We start from the raw sequence: 15,293 nt of genomic DNA, 5'->3' as shown, positions 1-15,293 counted from the left end.
AAAACTTCTGAAGATGGCATGTCTCTGTGCAGTGGCTGAAGTCTGTGGTGTAGAGGGTGAAGAGGAAGGGGGAGAGGACAGTCCCCTGTGGTGCCCCTGTGTTGCTGATCACCTTGTCAGACACACACTGTGGGAGACGTACATATTGTGGTCTTCCTGTCAGGTAATCAACAATCCAGGACACCAGAGAAGCATCCACCTGCATCGCTGCTAACTTATCACCCAGGAGGGTCGGCCTGATGGTGTTGAAAGCACTGGAAAAGTCAAAAAACATGACCCTCACAGTGCTCGCCGGCTGGTCCAGATGGGTGTAGACACGATTGAGCAGGTAGATGATGGCGTCCTCAGTTCCGAGACGAGGCTGATAAGCGAACTGAAGGGGATCCAGGTGTGGTCTTACTATGGGTCGCAGCTGGTCCAGGATGAGCCTTTCCAGGGTCTTCATGATGTGGGAGGTCAATGCCACGGGCCTGTAATCCTGGGGGCCACTGGGACGTGGCGTCTTTGGTACAGGGACGAGGCATGATGTCTTCCACATCACCGGGACCCTCTGCAGACTCAGACTCAGCATAAACAGTTTATGAAAGACTCCACACAGCTGGGGGGCACAGGTCTTGAGGACAAGGGGACTCACTCCGTCTGGTCCAGCAGACTTGCCTGAGTGAAGTCTCCTCATTTGCATCTCAACCTGGTATTGAGTGAAGGTGATGGGTGGGGGAGGGGTGTCAGGAATCTCACAGGAGGCAACAGCGCCATGTGAAGAGAGAGGCTGGCACAGTGGTGTGGTTCTGGATTCCAGGCTGACTACAGGTGAGGTTGTGGGGGTAGGAGCAGACACTGTGGTGTCGAATCTATTGAAAAACAGATTCAACTCGTCGGCTCTATTCTCACCTCCCTCAGTTCCCCTGCTGTTGGTTGGCCTGAATCCAGTGATGGTCTTCATGCCCCTCCACACCTCTCTCATGCTGTTCTGCTGGAGTTTCCACTCCAGCTTCCTCCTGTAATTGTCCTTAGCCTCTCTGATCTTGTCCTTTAGTAACACCTGGATTTTCCTCACCTCCTCTTTGTTGCCCCCTCTGAAAGCCCTCTTCTTGTTGTTGAGGAGGGCTTTGATGTCCTTAGTCACCCACGGCTTGTTATTTGGGTAACAATGAACAGTCTGAGCTGGAACAATGGAGTCGGTGCAGAAAGTTATGTAGTCTGTGATACACTCAGTAAGCCCATTGATGTCCTCGGCGTGAGGCTCACAGAGTGTTTCCCAGTCGGTCACCTCGAAACAGCCCTGTAGTTCTGCTAAGGCCTCCTCTGACCACCTCCTGACAGTCCTGGTGGTCACAGGTTCCCTCCTCACAATTGGCACATAGCGGGGGGTGAGGTGAATCAGGTTATGATCTGACCTACCAAGTGGGGGGAGGGAGGAGGAGCTGTATGCATCCTTGACGTTAGCATACAGTAAGTCTAAAGTTTTCTCTCCCCTGGTGGGACAGTCCACATATTGTTTGAATGTTGGTAGTGTATTGTCCAGTGATACATGGTTGAAGTCACCCGAGATCACAATAAAGGCACTCGGGTGCTGAGTCTGTAGCCGAGCTATGGCAGAGTGGATAGTGTCACATGCAGCTGTGGGGTTAGCAGAGGGGGGTACATAAACAGCCACCAAGATGACGTGAGAGAATTCCCTGGGTAAATAATACGGCCTGAGTCCAACAGCACACAGTTCAGTGTCCGGGCAACAAATCCTTTCTTTGATTGTTATGTTGGCAGGGTTACACCACCGGTTGTTAACTAAAACAGCAAGCCCACCTCCTTTCCGCTTACCGCTAGCGATGCTGTCCCTGTCCGCCCGAACAGTGTGGAAGCCTTCCACGGAAGCATTCTCATCGGGAATGTCCTGGTGCATCCATGATTCGGTGAAACACATCAGGCTACACTCTCGGTATTCCCTCTGACTCCGTACCAGTGCTGAGAGCTCGTCGATTTTAATTGCCAACGATCGCACATTACCCATCACGATAGACGGCAGACACGGTTTAAACCTCCTCCTCGCTTCGAGCCTCCGCTGTCTCACCGTCACCTTTTTTCTTCTCTTCTGTCCTTGATCTCTGCATCCCCGATGTGTTTTCCTCCAAATTTCAGCTGGTACTTCTGCGGGCCTGGCCAGCGAACCGGCCGGCATCAGGGCGATCAGCTGATCTCTGGAGTAAACAGTCCGTGCGTGTAGGAGATGTGCCGCGGTCCCGTTCCTTGATAAAAGTAACAGTTCCACGGCCACCAGAAGAACAAAAACTCTCTCAATCCACATGATTGAGTAAGAGATAGAAAACGGAGGAAAATACAAGTCAGAAAAAAAAAAGAATACGTAGAAAAAAAAAGCTAAACTAAGAGAAAAGCAGGAGCGACTGTAACAGGCTGCACGCTGGTTGGCGCATGCGCACTTGAACCAAAAAGTTCTACTTTGGTTTCATCTGACCACATGACATTCTCCCAATCCTCTGCTGTATCATCCATGTGCTCTCTGGCAAACTTCAGACGGGCCTGGACATGCACTGGCTTCAGCAGCGGAACACGTCTGGCACTGCGGGATTTGATTCCCTGCCGTTGTAGTGTGTTACTGATGGTGACCTTTGTTACTTTGGTCCCAGCTCTCTGCAGGTCATTCACCAGGTCCCCCCGTGTGGTTCTGGGATCTTTGCTCACCGTTCTCATGATCATTTTGACCCCACGGGATGAGATCTTGCGTTGAGCCCCAGATCGAGGGAGATTATCAGTGGTCTTGTATGTCTCCCATTTTCTGATGATTGCTCCCACAGTTGATTTTTTCACACCAAGCTGCTTGCCTATTGTAGATTCACTCTTCCCAGTCTGGTGCAGGTCTACAATACTTTTCCTGGTGTCCTTCGAAAGCTCTTTGGTCTTGGCCATGGCGGAGTTTGGAGTCTGACTGTTTGAGGCTGTGGACAGGTGTCTTTTATACAGATGATGAGTTCAAACAGGTGCCATTCATACAGGTAACGAGTGGGGGACAGAAAAGCTTCTTACAGAAGACGTTACAGGTCTGTGAGAGCCAGAGATTTTCCTTGTTTGAGGTGACCAAATACTTATTTTCCACCCTGATTTACGAATAAATTCTTTACAAATCCTACCATGTGGATTCATGGATTTTTTTTTCACATTCTGTCTCTCACAGTTGAAGTGTACCTCTGGTGCAAATTACTGACCTCTGTCATCATTTTAAGTGGGGGAACTTGCACAATCGGTGGCTGACTAAATACTTTTTTGCCCCACTGTATATACACATATATGATCGCTAGTATATAAACACACACACACACACACACACAGAGCGGTGTGAAAAACTGTTTGCCCCCTTCCTGATTTCCTTTTTTTGTTTTTCACACTTGATTTATTTACACACAAATGTAAATATTAGACAAATATATCATTATGATTAATGGGGGAAAAAATTTAAACCTACATGGCCCTGTGTGAAAAAGTGAAAGCCCCCTAAACCTAATAACAGCTTGGACCATTGCTTAGCAGCAACAATTGCAATCAGACACTTGCAATAACTGGCAATGAGTCTTTTAGAGTGCTGTAGAGAAATTTTGTTTTTTCTTGAGCCATGGACTTGCTGGTATGTTTTGGATCAATGGTAGCCAAACAGCCCCAGACAATCACACTACCACCACCATATTTTACTGTTGGTATGATGTTCCTTTTCTGAAATGCTGTTACTTCTACACCAAACATAATGGGACACACACCCTCCAAAAAGTTTAACTTTTGTCTTGTCAATTCATAGTGTATTTTCCCAAAAGTCTTGAAGATCATCAAGACGCTTTCTGGCAAAACTGAGACAAGCCTTTATGTTCCTTTTGCTTAGCATTGTTTTTGGTTCTTGGAACTCTGCCATGTAGGCCGTTTTTGCCCAGTCCCTTTCTTATGGTGGAGTCAGGAGCACTGACCTTAATTGAGGCAAGTGATGCCGGCAGTTCTAAGGTCTTTTACCACAATTGCCACAAGCGTTATAAGTGGGGTGGGGGTCACATTTTCACACATGGCCATGTAAGTTTGGATTTCCCCCCCTTAATATTAGACACCTTAATTTGGAAACTGATTTTTACTTAATTGTGTTACCTTTGTCTAATATTAACATACAAAAACGTATGACATCAGGAAGGGGCCAAACACCACTTTCTCAAACACCATTGAATGTCATAGATTGCATAGATTTCCCCTCTCCCTCAGTAGACCTGGCCTGGTGTCCTCGAATGTGGCTCTGGATGACAATGGCTTTCTGTTTGAAGAATCTAAAGTTCTTCCTGCAGAGGAAACCCCTTATGTTTCTCTGGATGGTGATGGCAGCCCATGTTTGAGTGCTGCTCCATTTTTCTTCCAGCTGCTGGTACAGTTGCTCCTTAAGGAACACCTAAATGTAGTTGCATATACAGTAAATGAAAATCTGCTTTACCTTTCTAATTAAAAACAAACTAAATGGTGAGATGATTGAACAATTTGTCACCTTGGTGAGTCCCAACTGGTACTGTCCCTCCTCAGCACCCAATATTTCCAGCAGAGCCACTGTCTGATCTCTGTCTGATATTTCATTTAACTCCTGGGCCTTCAGAACCCCATACCTGGATCAGAAAGACATGACACCTTTAAGACCTTTAAGCACCTTGTCCAACATTTGTGCACACACTCATAATGCAGTGGATGCCTACACTGCAAAAACTCAAAATCTTAACAAGTAGATTTGTCTTATTTCTAGTCAAAAAAAAAATCTAATCACACTTAATATAAGACAAAATCAGGTAAAGAGTAACATCTAAGAGGAAAAATCTGTTGATGGAACAGTGAAAATTTTCTAGTTCAAGCTCCACAGTTTAAAAACAAGTTCATATATCTTACTGAGTTGTTACTCTTTAGCTGGTTTTGTCTTATTTTAAGTGTGATGAGATATTTTGACTAGAAATAAGACAAATATACTTGCTAAGACTTTGAGTTTTTGCAGTGTAGGGGGCAACTTGCAGTCAGTATCTTGCCCAAGGGTACTTGCAGATTAAAGAGCCAGAGAGTGAACCACCAATCTTCAGATTGGGAGACAACCCCCTCTACCACCTGAGCCACAGCCCTCCAGAACAGAACGTGATTTAAACATATCAGATTTAATTTGCCACCAATCCTTATCGATCATTTGATGCCAGTACCTAAAAAATGTTTACATTTTATTTCTCATGGAGACAGCAGGAACTTTCAAATTTGCTAAGATTTATGGAGAACCTTTGGTTCGAGGCAACCTGGAGGGAAATTAGTGTTTAAGGAAACTACAGTCATGGAATTTACATTCACTTAACACATGGAATTTAGTAGTTTATAATATTATATTAGATCATAACAAGAGAATAGCTGACACATGTCATCACTAAATATGTGGTATGAAAACAAAAAGATCAGAACTGATTAATAAAAAGGTTTAAAATAGGGACACAGCTTTTTAAAAAGTGATACCAAAATTGGGAGCGGCGGAAGACATTTTTAGATTATTTACGAGTACAACATTAATTAAAATAAAATACAAGTAATGATATGAGGAAGAGAATGGATGGATAGAAGTAACAGTCCTATAATAAAAATCCTACTTAAGTGCATGCCAAAGTTCTTATGATTAACAGACACTAAACAAAAAATTCAATGTCTTTAGTTTTAGTCTTTGACAAATGGATTAAATCTGTCAACAATAAGCTTTCTGCATATGTTTATGGCAGTGTTTCTCAAATTTTTTGTTATTCCCCATTTTGGAAGCCGAATAACATTCAGGACCCACTTCTCCCTTCACATTTTCTTTTGTTTGTTTATTTTTATTTAAAAAAATACAGTCATTCATCTTAGATTCACTTGTGTTTTTTACTCTGGTTTTTCACACCACTGTTTTATTGAAATTTTTGTTTTTTGTTTATAAATTTAAACTGAAAAGAGTGAATAGTTGCATGTAGTTTGAGCTACATTAACGTTCATGAATGATCATCTGCTTGGAGGAAAGTGAGAAGCAAACTATCTTTTAGCAATGAGCTCAGCACTGTATGTATGTTTGCAGCACCTTGAGACAAAGTAGGAGTACTGAATCCTTATTGGAAAACCTTCTTTCCGGATGTGGATGGTCTCCAGCAACCCCGCATGCCTCAGCTGTGCTGACACATAGTCCACATCAAAGATACCAGGAAGCTGATAAGAAACATGTGAGAAGTAACACATGGTTTTACATTGTCTTGTAATTAAAAAAAATCTCCAATTTCATGAATAGTAAGGGATGTCATAATACTACTTTAAGAGATTTTTATCCATTGTACCAATGTTTTGTTCCGATTTGTGATCCTAAATCTGAATCCTTCTAGAAAAACAAAAAAGGTTCAGAACCCAATTTATCTGGCTCCCACTGGGAACCAAATATTAATAGAATCTGGAAAATGAACTGTGATGACATCTGTGATGTGATGGCATGTCTTGTGAATGAAAAACGGAAAAGGTCTATTTAAATTTTACTGTAAATGTAAACTATGTCCTTCAAAAAACCTATTTATTATGGTCATACAAGCATTACTGCTACATATTGGTAAACAGCAGAGTAGCTGACAAAAACTGGCATCTTGGTTTCATGGTCCCAGTTCTCAACATTTCAATCTAAGCATTACACACCTAGGAACAACTAGTGTAATTCCATGGCAACCCAATCCACAGGTTTCATCTTCAAATTGTTGACCTTCTTTAAACTTCTGAGCCCTGAGCTGTCAGTAATAATGATACCAACCCAAGTCTCTAACCCTAACATAAACCATTACTAGACAAGCAAATAGTACTTTTTGAGGGAAAAAAGTAAACCGAATTCAATTTTTTTGTTCATTATTCTAAATAGGGTTAGAATTAGGGTTAGGGTCCTCAGTGATTATTTAGACCTCATGACTTAGGGCAGTGTAGAAATTGTTCCACATTACACATATGTCACAAGTTAATGGAAAAGAAATATGTGTATTACTGTAAAATTGGTCTTGTTACCTTGACATAGTTTGGCTTCAGACAATGAATGAAGGAAGTTTTGCATCTAGAATATCAAAGAAAAATACAGTCACAGGTTATTCCTAAAGGCAGAGTTAAAATCAAGAAAGCCTGAACTGCAAATGTTTTTAATAATAAATCCTATGTTTTGTGTTGACATCAGTGTTTACCATTTGTTTACTTGTCAAAAAAAGTTGCTATATAATCATAACTAAACTTGTATCAAATGAATCTGTCAAAACTATTTGACAGCACTATGAATGGAACCATTTGCTAAAACTGTATTTTCTACACAAGCAGTGAAAAAGTATCCCTTCTGATGATACTGAGCTGGTTTCCAAACAAATCCACAGATTTGATAATGATGCTCTGTATCAGCCAATTTCCTCTGTTGGTACCTCTCCAAGCGGGTGGTAAGTTCAGTCAAGGACTGGAGGAAATGCGAAGCCGCAGTAGTGGACTGTTGGCGCTGGCCCCTTCTTTTCCAGCCCAACTCTGTCTGCTGAACATAACTGTCTTGAACCTTCTGGAACAGCTCTGACACCATCTGTGGCCATATAAAAGTTATAATGTAAATATCCCTATAAAATATGCAATTTATCTGTAGGTACTTGATTCTACATATGAAAAACAGTTTAAATCTTAGAACATTGTAATTCTCACCCATTCTGGTGAGAACTGTTATAAGAATAGGCTTTATATCTAAACACAAAGTGTTCCCTCAGTTGGAAAGCCACCTGTCTCATAACTTTTAGTTAGAGCCTACACCACCCACAGAACACCAAAGATGTCCTTTATTGGACTAAATTTGGTCAGCTCTATCAGTTATGCCCTTTAAAAAAGAATTTAAGACTTTGTTGATATTTGGTTATAAACTAAAAGGATCCTGGAATAATATCTAGCATCTGATGAAAAAGAAAGGTGGGCAGTGAGTGAGGATAGACAGTGATGAGCATCAGAACATTTGGATGTTGACCACTTTTAAGGGCGCATTGTCTCTTTTAAGGAACAATAAGGTAAATATCAAACTAGCAATAAGATTGTTTACATTTATCTCTCAGTGCAGCCGACTTTAATCTGTTAAAATTAAATATCAGAAAACTGCTAATTTTATGGATGAACGTGTTGCAGCCAATTACTGTATAAAAGATGGAGGACACTGTTCCCATTACTCCCACTGTGCAAAAGCAAAGCCAAAATGTCCCTGCAATCTTGCATTTTTGTATGGACAGTAGTGACTGGGGATACACTCAGTGTCAAACTCTCACCCACACACCCACAGGATGTGACCGTGAACAATTCTTCACAGCTGTGTTACTGCCATAGTCAGTTTTTATGAATAGTAAGTCACTATCCTTATTTTAGACAAAGATATGCCATCAGCAGCCCAGTTATTGTAAATATCAGAATTATTAGCAAATTGATTTTTTTCTTTTGAATTTTTGATATGAAACTGAGGATGATATAAAACAAACTGAAGATTTGAACAATACATCCATCCATTACAAACTCATAGCCTGGTAACACAGAAGTGAATCAAGCTTTGTTCATTTTATTTAATAGCATCACTTAGAATCTCCATTACTATCAAAAGCTACATCCACCTTGGGGAAAACAAAATAAGAAATCATTACTTGGCTCCATCACATTATTAGAACAATGACTGCATAAAAGATGGACAACATAGTTCTACTTCCTCCCATGGCATAAAAATGATGGCAAAATGTCCCATTTTGGGGGAGTCTGTGGAGTAGTGACTTGGGGTGGAGTTGCTGCGTTGAAGATGTCAGGGAGCTGCAAGTTAAATACTCTTAGAGCACAACTTGACAATGTTGTGCTGCAGGGTTATGGTATGGAACCAGCAGACCACAGAAAATGACATGGCACTTTAAATGGTGTAGTAGAAGGTCAGTAGGATGTTATTACTGACAGAGAAGGAGTTCAATTTTCTAAGGAGGTACATTGACTGGTGGAACTTTCTCAGGTTGACCTCAGAGTTGGGGAGAACCTCAGGTGGCTGTTGCAGATGGTCCCCAAGTACTTGTACTCCTTTATGATCCCTACAATGACCCATGGATAGTGATGAAGACAGCCACTACAGGCAGTAAGTTTGCCCACTAACAAAGAAATGATCAATTTATCATTTATGTATTTATTTTGCCTGTCCTGTCCAGCACTGTAGCAAACAGTATTATTGTCTGAAGGCCAAAAAAATGCCCAACAGATTTATTTTTCCAAGTGGACCAGAGGGAAAGAAAAAAAGAGGTAACGAGTTGAGAAGGCTCCCAGTATCAGCTCGTTACCTGTAAAAAACACTCATGGGAGCTAGTAAGCTTGCTCATTGATTGCAGATCAAACACATATTTCCTTCATGAAAATGAGAATTCATTTATAACTTTTCTGAAAAACATTTTGCTAGATTTATTTGATATTGTTCTGTCTCTCACTGTTCAACAAACCTACCATTAAAATTATAGACTGATCATTTCTTTGTTAGTGGGCAAACTTACAAAATCAGCAGGGGTTCAAATCATTTTTCCCTGACTGTATATATTTTAAATATATAAATTTTCTAAATCTAACTGGGACTCGTGGTGACCGCGGTGTTCCAAGCCGAGACAAAAATGGACGTGTCCTCCTTACTGCAGCTGAACAAGACCAATGATGGGTCGAACACTTCCGCGATACTCTGAACCAACCTGAGCCACCCCAACGGTTCGAGGCCGAAGACCTGGCACCTTCCATGGATCTTCTTCCTGTCGATATCGGACAAATCAGCATCACTGAAGTCAAGACAGCGATCCGACTCCTCAAGAGTGGAAAGGCAGCAGGCCTGGACGAAATCCTCGCCGAAATGCTGAAGCATGGCGGACCCCATCTTGAAGCCGCCCTTACAAGACTCCTAAACGCCTGCTGGTCAACATCACATGTACCCGATGATTGGACAAAAGGCACCATCATCAAACTTAAAAAAAAAGGTGATTTGGGTGACTGTAACAACTGGCGGGGCATCACGTTGCTGTCGGTACCCAGGAAAGTGTTTTGCCTCGCTCTTCTGAATCGGCTACAACACGCAGTGAACGAACGATTGCGAGAAGAGCAGGCTGGGTTTCGGAGTGGCCGGTCATGCGTCGAGCAAATCTTCACCCTCCGCATGATCATTGAACAAACATTGGAATACCAAAGGAAGATTTCTATTAATTTCATTGACTTCGAGAAGGCTTTTGACAGCGTCCACCGGCCGACTCTATGGGCTATCCTACGCCACTATGAAGTCCCTCAGCAGTTTGTAGATGCCTTTCGTTGTCTCTACTCAAACTCCCGTTGCTGCGTCCGGACGGAGGACGGCTGCACAGATTTCTTCAAGATCAATACTGGTGTCCGACAAGGATGCGTGCTATCCCCTTTCCTCTTCCTGTTGGTAATTGACTTCAAATCAAATCAAATCAAATCACTTTTATTGTCACATCACATGTGCAGGCACACTGGCACAGCACATGCGAGTGAAATTCTTGTGTGCGAGCCCCACAAGCAACAGAGATGTGCAAACACAACAACACAAACGAGCAAAATACAAGAATGGCCAACCTGAAACTAATAAATATATGTACAATATATAATAGTGTATGCATTTCTGGATGTGTATACTAAATATTTTCCTACGTGTGTGTGTGTGTGTGTGTGTGTGTGTGTGTGTGTGTGTGTGTGTGTGTGTGTGTATACACATTTTTACAAATTAAATAGTAAAAAATAAATAAATAAATAAAATAATAATAATAATAATAAGATATATAAAATATACAGAGTTGAATATGTGCAAAACAAGTGGCATTTATATACAGTGTGGAGTGCATAATGTTGAAGTTCCAGTAGTGAAGCTGAGGTGTCTATGAAGTGTTCAGCAGTCTGATGGCCTGATGGAAGAAGCTGTCTCTCAGTCTGCTGGTACGGGACCGGATGCTGCAGAACCTCCTTCCTGATGGAAGCAGTCTGAACAGTTTATGGCTGGGGTGACTGGAGTCCTTGATGATCCTCCCCGCTTTCCTCAGGCACCGCTTCCTGTAGATGTCTTGGAGGGAGGGAAGCTTACCTCCAATTATCCGTTCAGAGCACCGCACTACTCGCTGGAGAGCTTTGCAGTTGTAGGCGGTGCTGTTGCCATACCAGGTGGTGATGGCACAGTGATAGAAGGTCCTGAGGATGCGGGGGCTCATGCCGAATCTTTTCAGTCTCCTGAGAAAGAAGAGGCGCTGCTGCGCCTTCTTCACTGTTTTGTTTGTGTGTACTGACCACGTAAGATCCTCAGCCAGATGTACTCCAAGGAACCGGAAGCTGCTCACTCTCTCCACAGCAGCGCCGTTGATGGTGATGGGGGTGTGTACTTCTCTGCACCTCCGGAAGTCCACTATCAACTCCTTTGTCTTTGCGACGTTGAGGGTGAGATGGTTGTCTTGACACCAGTGGGTCAGGGCGCTGACCTCCTCCCTGTAAGCCGTCTCATCACCGTTGGTGATAAGACCCACCACTGTAGTGTCGTCCGCAAACTTCACAATGATGTTGGAGCTGTTAGTGGCTGTGCAGTCGTAGGTGTAGAGTGAGTACAGGAGAGGGCTCAGTACACACCCCTGTGGAGCACCAGTGTTCAGTGTAATGGGGGATGAGGTGATGCTGCCCAGTCTGACCACCTGGCGTCTGTCAGACAGGAAGCTAAGGATCCAGCTGCAGAGGGAGCTGCTCAGTCCTAGATCCTGCAGTTTCCTGTCCAGCTTCGAGGGAACGATGGTATTGAATGCTGAGCTGTAATCTACAAACAGCATTCTCACATACGTGTCTCTCTTCTCCAGGTGTGACAGGGCAGTGTGTAGTGTCAGGGCTATGGCATCATCAGTGGACCTGTTGTGGCGGTATGCAAACTGTAGAGGGTCCAGTGAGTCGGGTAGTGCAGAGCAGATGAAGTCCCTGACCAGCTTCTCGAAGCATTTGCTTACGATGGGGGTCAGGGCTACAGGTCGCCAGTCGTTCAATGAGGAGATGGTGGAGGATTTGGGTACAGGGACGATGGTGGCCATTTTGAAGCAGGCTGGGACTACAGACAGAGAGAGGGAAAGGTTGAAGATGTGCGTGAACACTCCAGCCAGCTGAGCCGCGCATGACTTGAGGACGCGGCCTGGGAATCCCGTCCGGACCAGTAGCTTTGCGTGCGTTCACCTTCCTGAAGCACTTCCGCACATCCTCCTCAGACACAGTGTGCGCACTGACGTCATCCGCGGTGCGCACACTGTCCGGTCTCATGGTGTTCGCTGTGTCGAATCTAGCGTAGAATACGTTTAGATCCTCACACAGAGAGGCCGTGGTCTGCGGTGTGCTGGTTTTCCCTCTAAAGTCTGTGATCGTGTTTAGTTCCTGCCACATACTCCGAGGGTTGTCAAACTGTTGCTCCACCCTGTCCCTGTACTCACGTTTGGCTGCTTTGATCGTCTTCCGGAGTTGGTAATGTGCGTGTTTGTAGTCCGATGTGTTCGCGGAGGCAAAGGCGGTGTTCCGTGCCGCCAGTGCCGCGCGAACATCTCCGTTAATCCAGGGTTTTTGATTTGGGAAGGATTTAACTGTTCTGGATGGGACGACATCTTCCACGCATTTCCTGATAAATCCACAGACTGAGTCTGTGTACTCATCAATGTCTCTGGCGGCCACGTGAAACATTTCCCAGTCCGCGTGATCAAAACAGTCCCGCAGTCCGTCCAACAGTGCACCGCCCTCCGGGTTGGAGCTTCCTGTTTCAGCTTCTGCCTGTAGGCGGGCAGGAGCAGGATGGAGCAGTGATCTGATTGGCCGAATGGGGCGCGGGGGAGGGCTTTGTACGCATCCCGGAAAGAGGTGTAACAGTGGTCAAGTAGCCGGTTTCCACGTGTGTTAAAAAGGATGTGTTGATGGAGTTTTGGTGAGACTTTCTTCAGGTTTCCCTTATTAAAGTCTCCGGCTGTGATAAACGCTGCCTCTGGGTGTGCGGTTTCCTCACTGCTGATCGCGCTGTACAGTTCCCTGAGTGCACGGTCAGTGTCGGCTTGTGGGGGTATGTAAACAGCCGTAATAATCACTGCTGTAAATTCCCTCGGTAGCCAGAATGGCCGGCACTTAATCATCAGGTACTCCAGGTCCGGTGAGCAGAAGGATTTGACCAGGTGCACGTTCGCATAATCACACCAGCTGTTGTTGATCATGAAACATACACCACCGCCTCTGCTTTTCCCAGTAAGATCCTGTGACCTGTCCGCGCGGTGCACAGAGAACCCCGGCAGTTGTATTGCGGAGTCCGGTACTTTGTCCGATAGCCAGGTTTCTGTGAGGCAGATCACGCAGCAGTCCCGCATCTCTCGCTGGAATGAGATCCGTGCCCGAAGCTCGCACAGCTTGTTCTCCAGAGACTGCACATTAGCCAGTAATAAACTGGGTAACGGTGGTCTGTAAGTGCGCCGTCTCAGTCGAACCAGAACGCCAGATCTTCTCCCTCTGCGTCGGCGTTTGCGGCCTCCAGGGCCAGAGAACAAAGGCGTCTCAGGTGAGATGAATGGGGGGTCTGCAAACGGAGCGTCCGTGTTGCAAAACTTGAACTCCGGAAAGTTATAAGAAAGACCGTCTTTTATGTCCAGTAAGGTTTGTCGGTTGTACACAAGGAGACAAGTGCTGCTCGTGAAAAAATAAAGGAAAAGGAAAATTAAACACAGAAGAAAGCCGTTGCTTGGGGGAGCTCGCGACGAGGCTGCCATACTCGGCGCCATCTTATCTTATCTTCATCATGCGACGATCAGTTGACCAAGCTGGCATCGGTGTGCCCTGGCACGAAGCGCGTAATCTCACTGACTTGGACTTCGCAGATGACATCGGCCTGCTGGGCTCGACTCAGGAAGACCTCCAAAAGTTGACCGCGGCCCTGCAGAGGGAGGCGACGAAAGTTGGATTAAGAATCAGCGCCAAAAAAACCAAGGTACTCCGAGTTGGCTATGCATGTGCCCGCATTCCTGTCATGATCAACCAACAACGTGCTGTAGAGGTAGAGAATTTTACATATCTTGGCAGCATCATCTCGAATGACGGGGTCTCTGATCGGGATGTCGACGCCAGAGTAGGGAAGGCAGTTGGTGTCCTGCAACGTCTCCAACCTATTTGGACTACTGAACTCTATCGTCTTCCCTACTGCACTTTACGCTAGTGAAACCTGCCGCTCAACAAGTGCAATTATTCAACACCTGAACGTGCTTCAACAACGTGGCCTGCGGCGAATCCTGAGAATTTCCTACCGGGACCGAATAACAAATGAGGAGGTCCTACGAAGAGCAGGCACCCGCCCATTAGCCGATGTTGTTGCAGAAAGGCGCTTCCGCTTTGCGGGCCATATTTTACGCCTACCCCCTCATCGCCCAGCTAAGATTGCCATGACATGGCGTCCACGCACTGGCAAGCGAAAGCAAGGCCGACCAAAGACCACATGGCGTCGAACATTCATGGACGATCTGAGAACTGTCGACATTGCCTGGGACGAAGCTGAAGCAGTTGCTGCTGACCGACATCGATGGAGAACACTAGCTGCCCGATGCACCGCCCGGCGTAGGAGGAACTAAGTCTAAGTCTAAGTCTACTTTTCTAAAGGACTGAAATAGCATCATTATGTAAAAGTCAAGAGCGTCCGTGCCTGTCCAGGGATAATCTGAAGTACTTCTAATATTACACAAAACGAGGTTTATTATCTTTATAAAGTTGTGGGCTTTTCTGGAGCGGGTCTATGTTGGAGGTCTGAAGAAGATTGAACTTCAGTCCTCCAAATTTTTCTGACATGATGTCTGTCTCATTTGGTCAACAGAACATCTGGCACAGGACAAATGTGATGAAAGGAGGAGGTTTCTGCAAACATCTTGCTTCTCCCTTACTTGTCTTTCCTCAGGATGGATGTTGCTGTAATGTGATATAATAATATCTGCATCCTGTTGTTAAATGAAAAAGACAAATTACACTTCTATCATTTATAAATCGAACTCTTCATGTCACCAGGCTGGAGAATAGTCTGAATGTATAATGGATGTAAAACTGTTTAAATCTATTTTATATCCTGTTTTATAACTTTTTTTTTAAGTTCTGAGACAGAGTCCAGCCCCTCTTCTGGAGACTGGCCCCAGAGCCCAAGCCATGCGTTGAGGTGAGGCCAGTACCAGGAGAGGATGCTTTAAGTGCATATGGTTATGCAT

General features: G+C 44.5%; 1 protein-coding gene across 1 annotated transcript in view; it reads right to left on the bottom strand.

Moving 5' to 3' along the window:
* Positions 1-15,293, bottom strand: part of LOC146626140 (unconventional myosin-XVB-like) — a 107,019-nt gene that overhangs the window by 57,088 nt on the left and 34,638 nt on the right. Inside the window, exons 6-10 of the mRNA XM_085360336.1 lie at positions 7,452-7,600; positions 7,054-7,099; positions 6,101-6,225; positions 4,523-4,637; positions 4,254-4,429 (exon numbers count right to left, since the gene is read on the bottom strand). Of these exons, the coding sequence (XP_085216462.1) occupies positions 4,254-4,429; positions 4,523-4,637; positions 6,101-6,225; positions 7,054-7,099; positions 7,452-7,600 (611 nt within the window). The remainder of the gene's footprint in view (positions 1-4,253; positions 4,430-4,522; positions 4,638-6,100; positions 6,226-7,053; positions 7,100-7,451; positions 7,601-15,293) is intronic.

Source organism: Diplotaxodon limnothrissa, linkage group LG8 (assembly GCF_057381915.1).
Source record: "Diplotaxodon limnothrissa isolate DT_005_m linkage group LG8, D_limnothrissa_male_GT1.1, whole genome shotgun sequence".
Classification (NCBI taxonomy): Eukaryota; Metazoa; Chordata; class Actinopteri; order Cichliformes; family Cichlidae; genus Diplotaxodon; species Diplotaxodon limnothrissa.
This window is presented reverse-complemented; position numbering and strand designations above follow the sequence as displayed.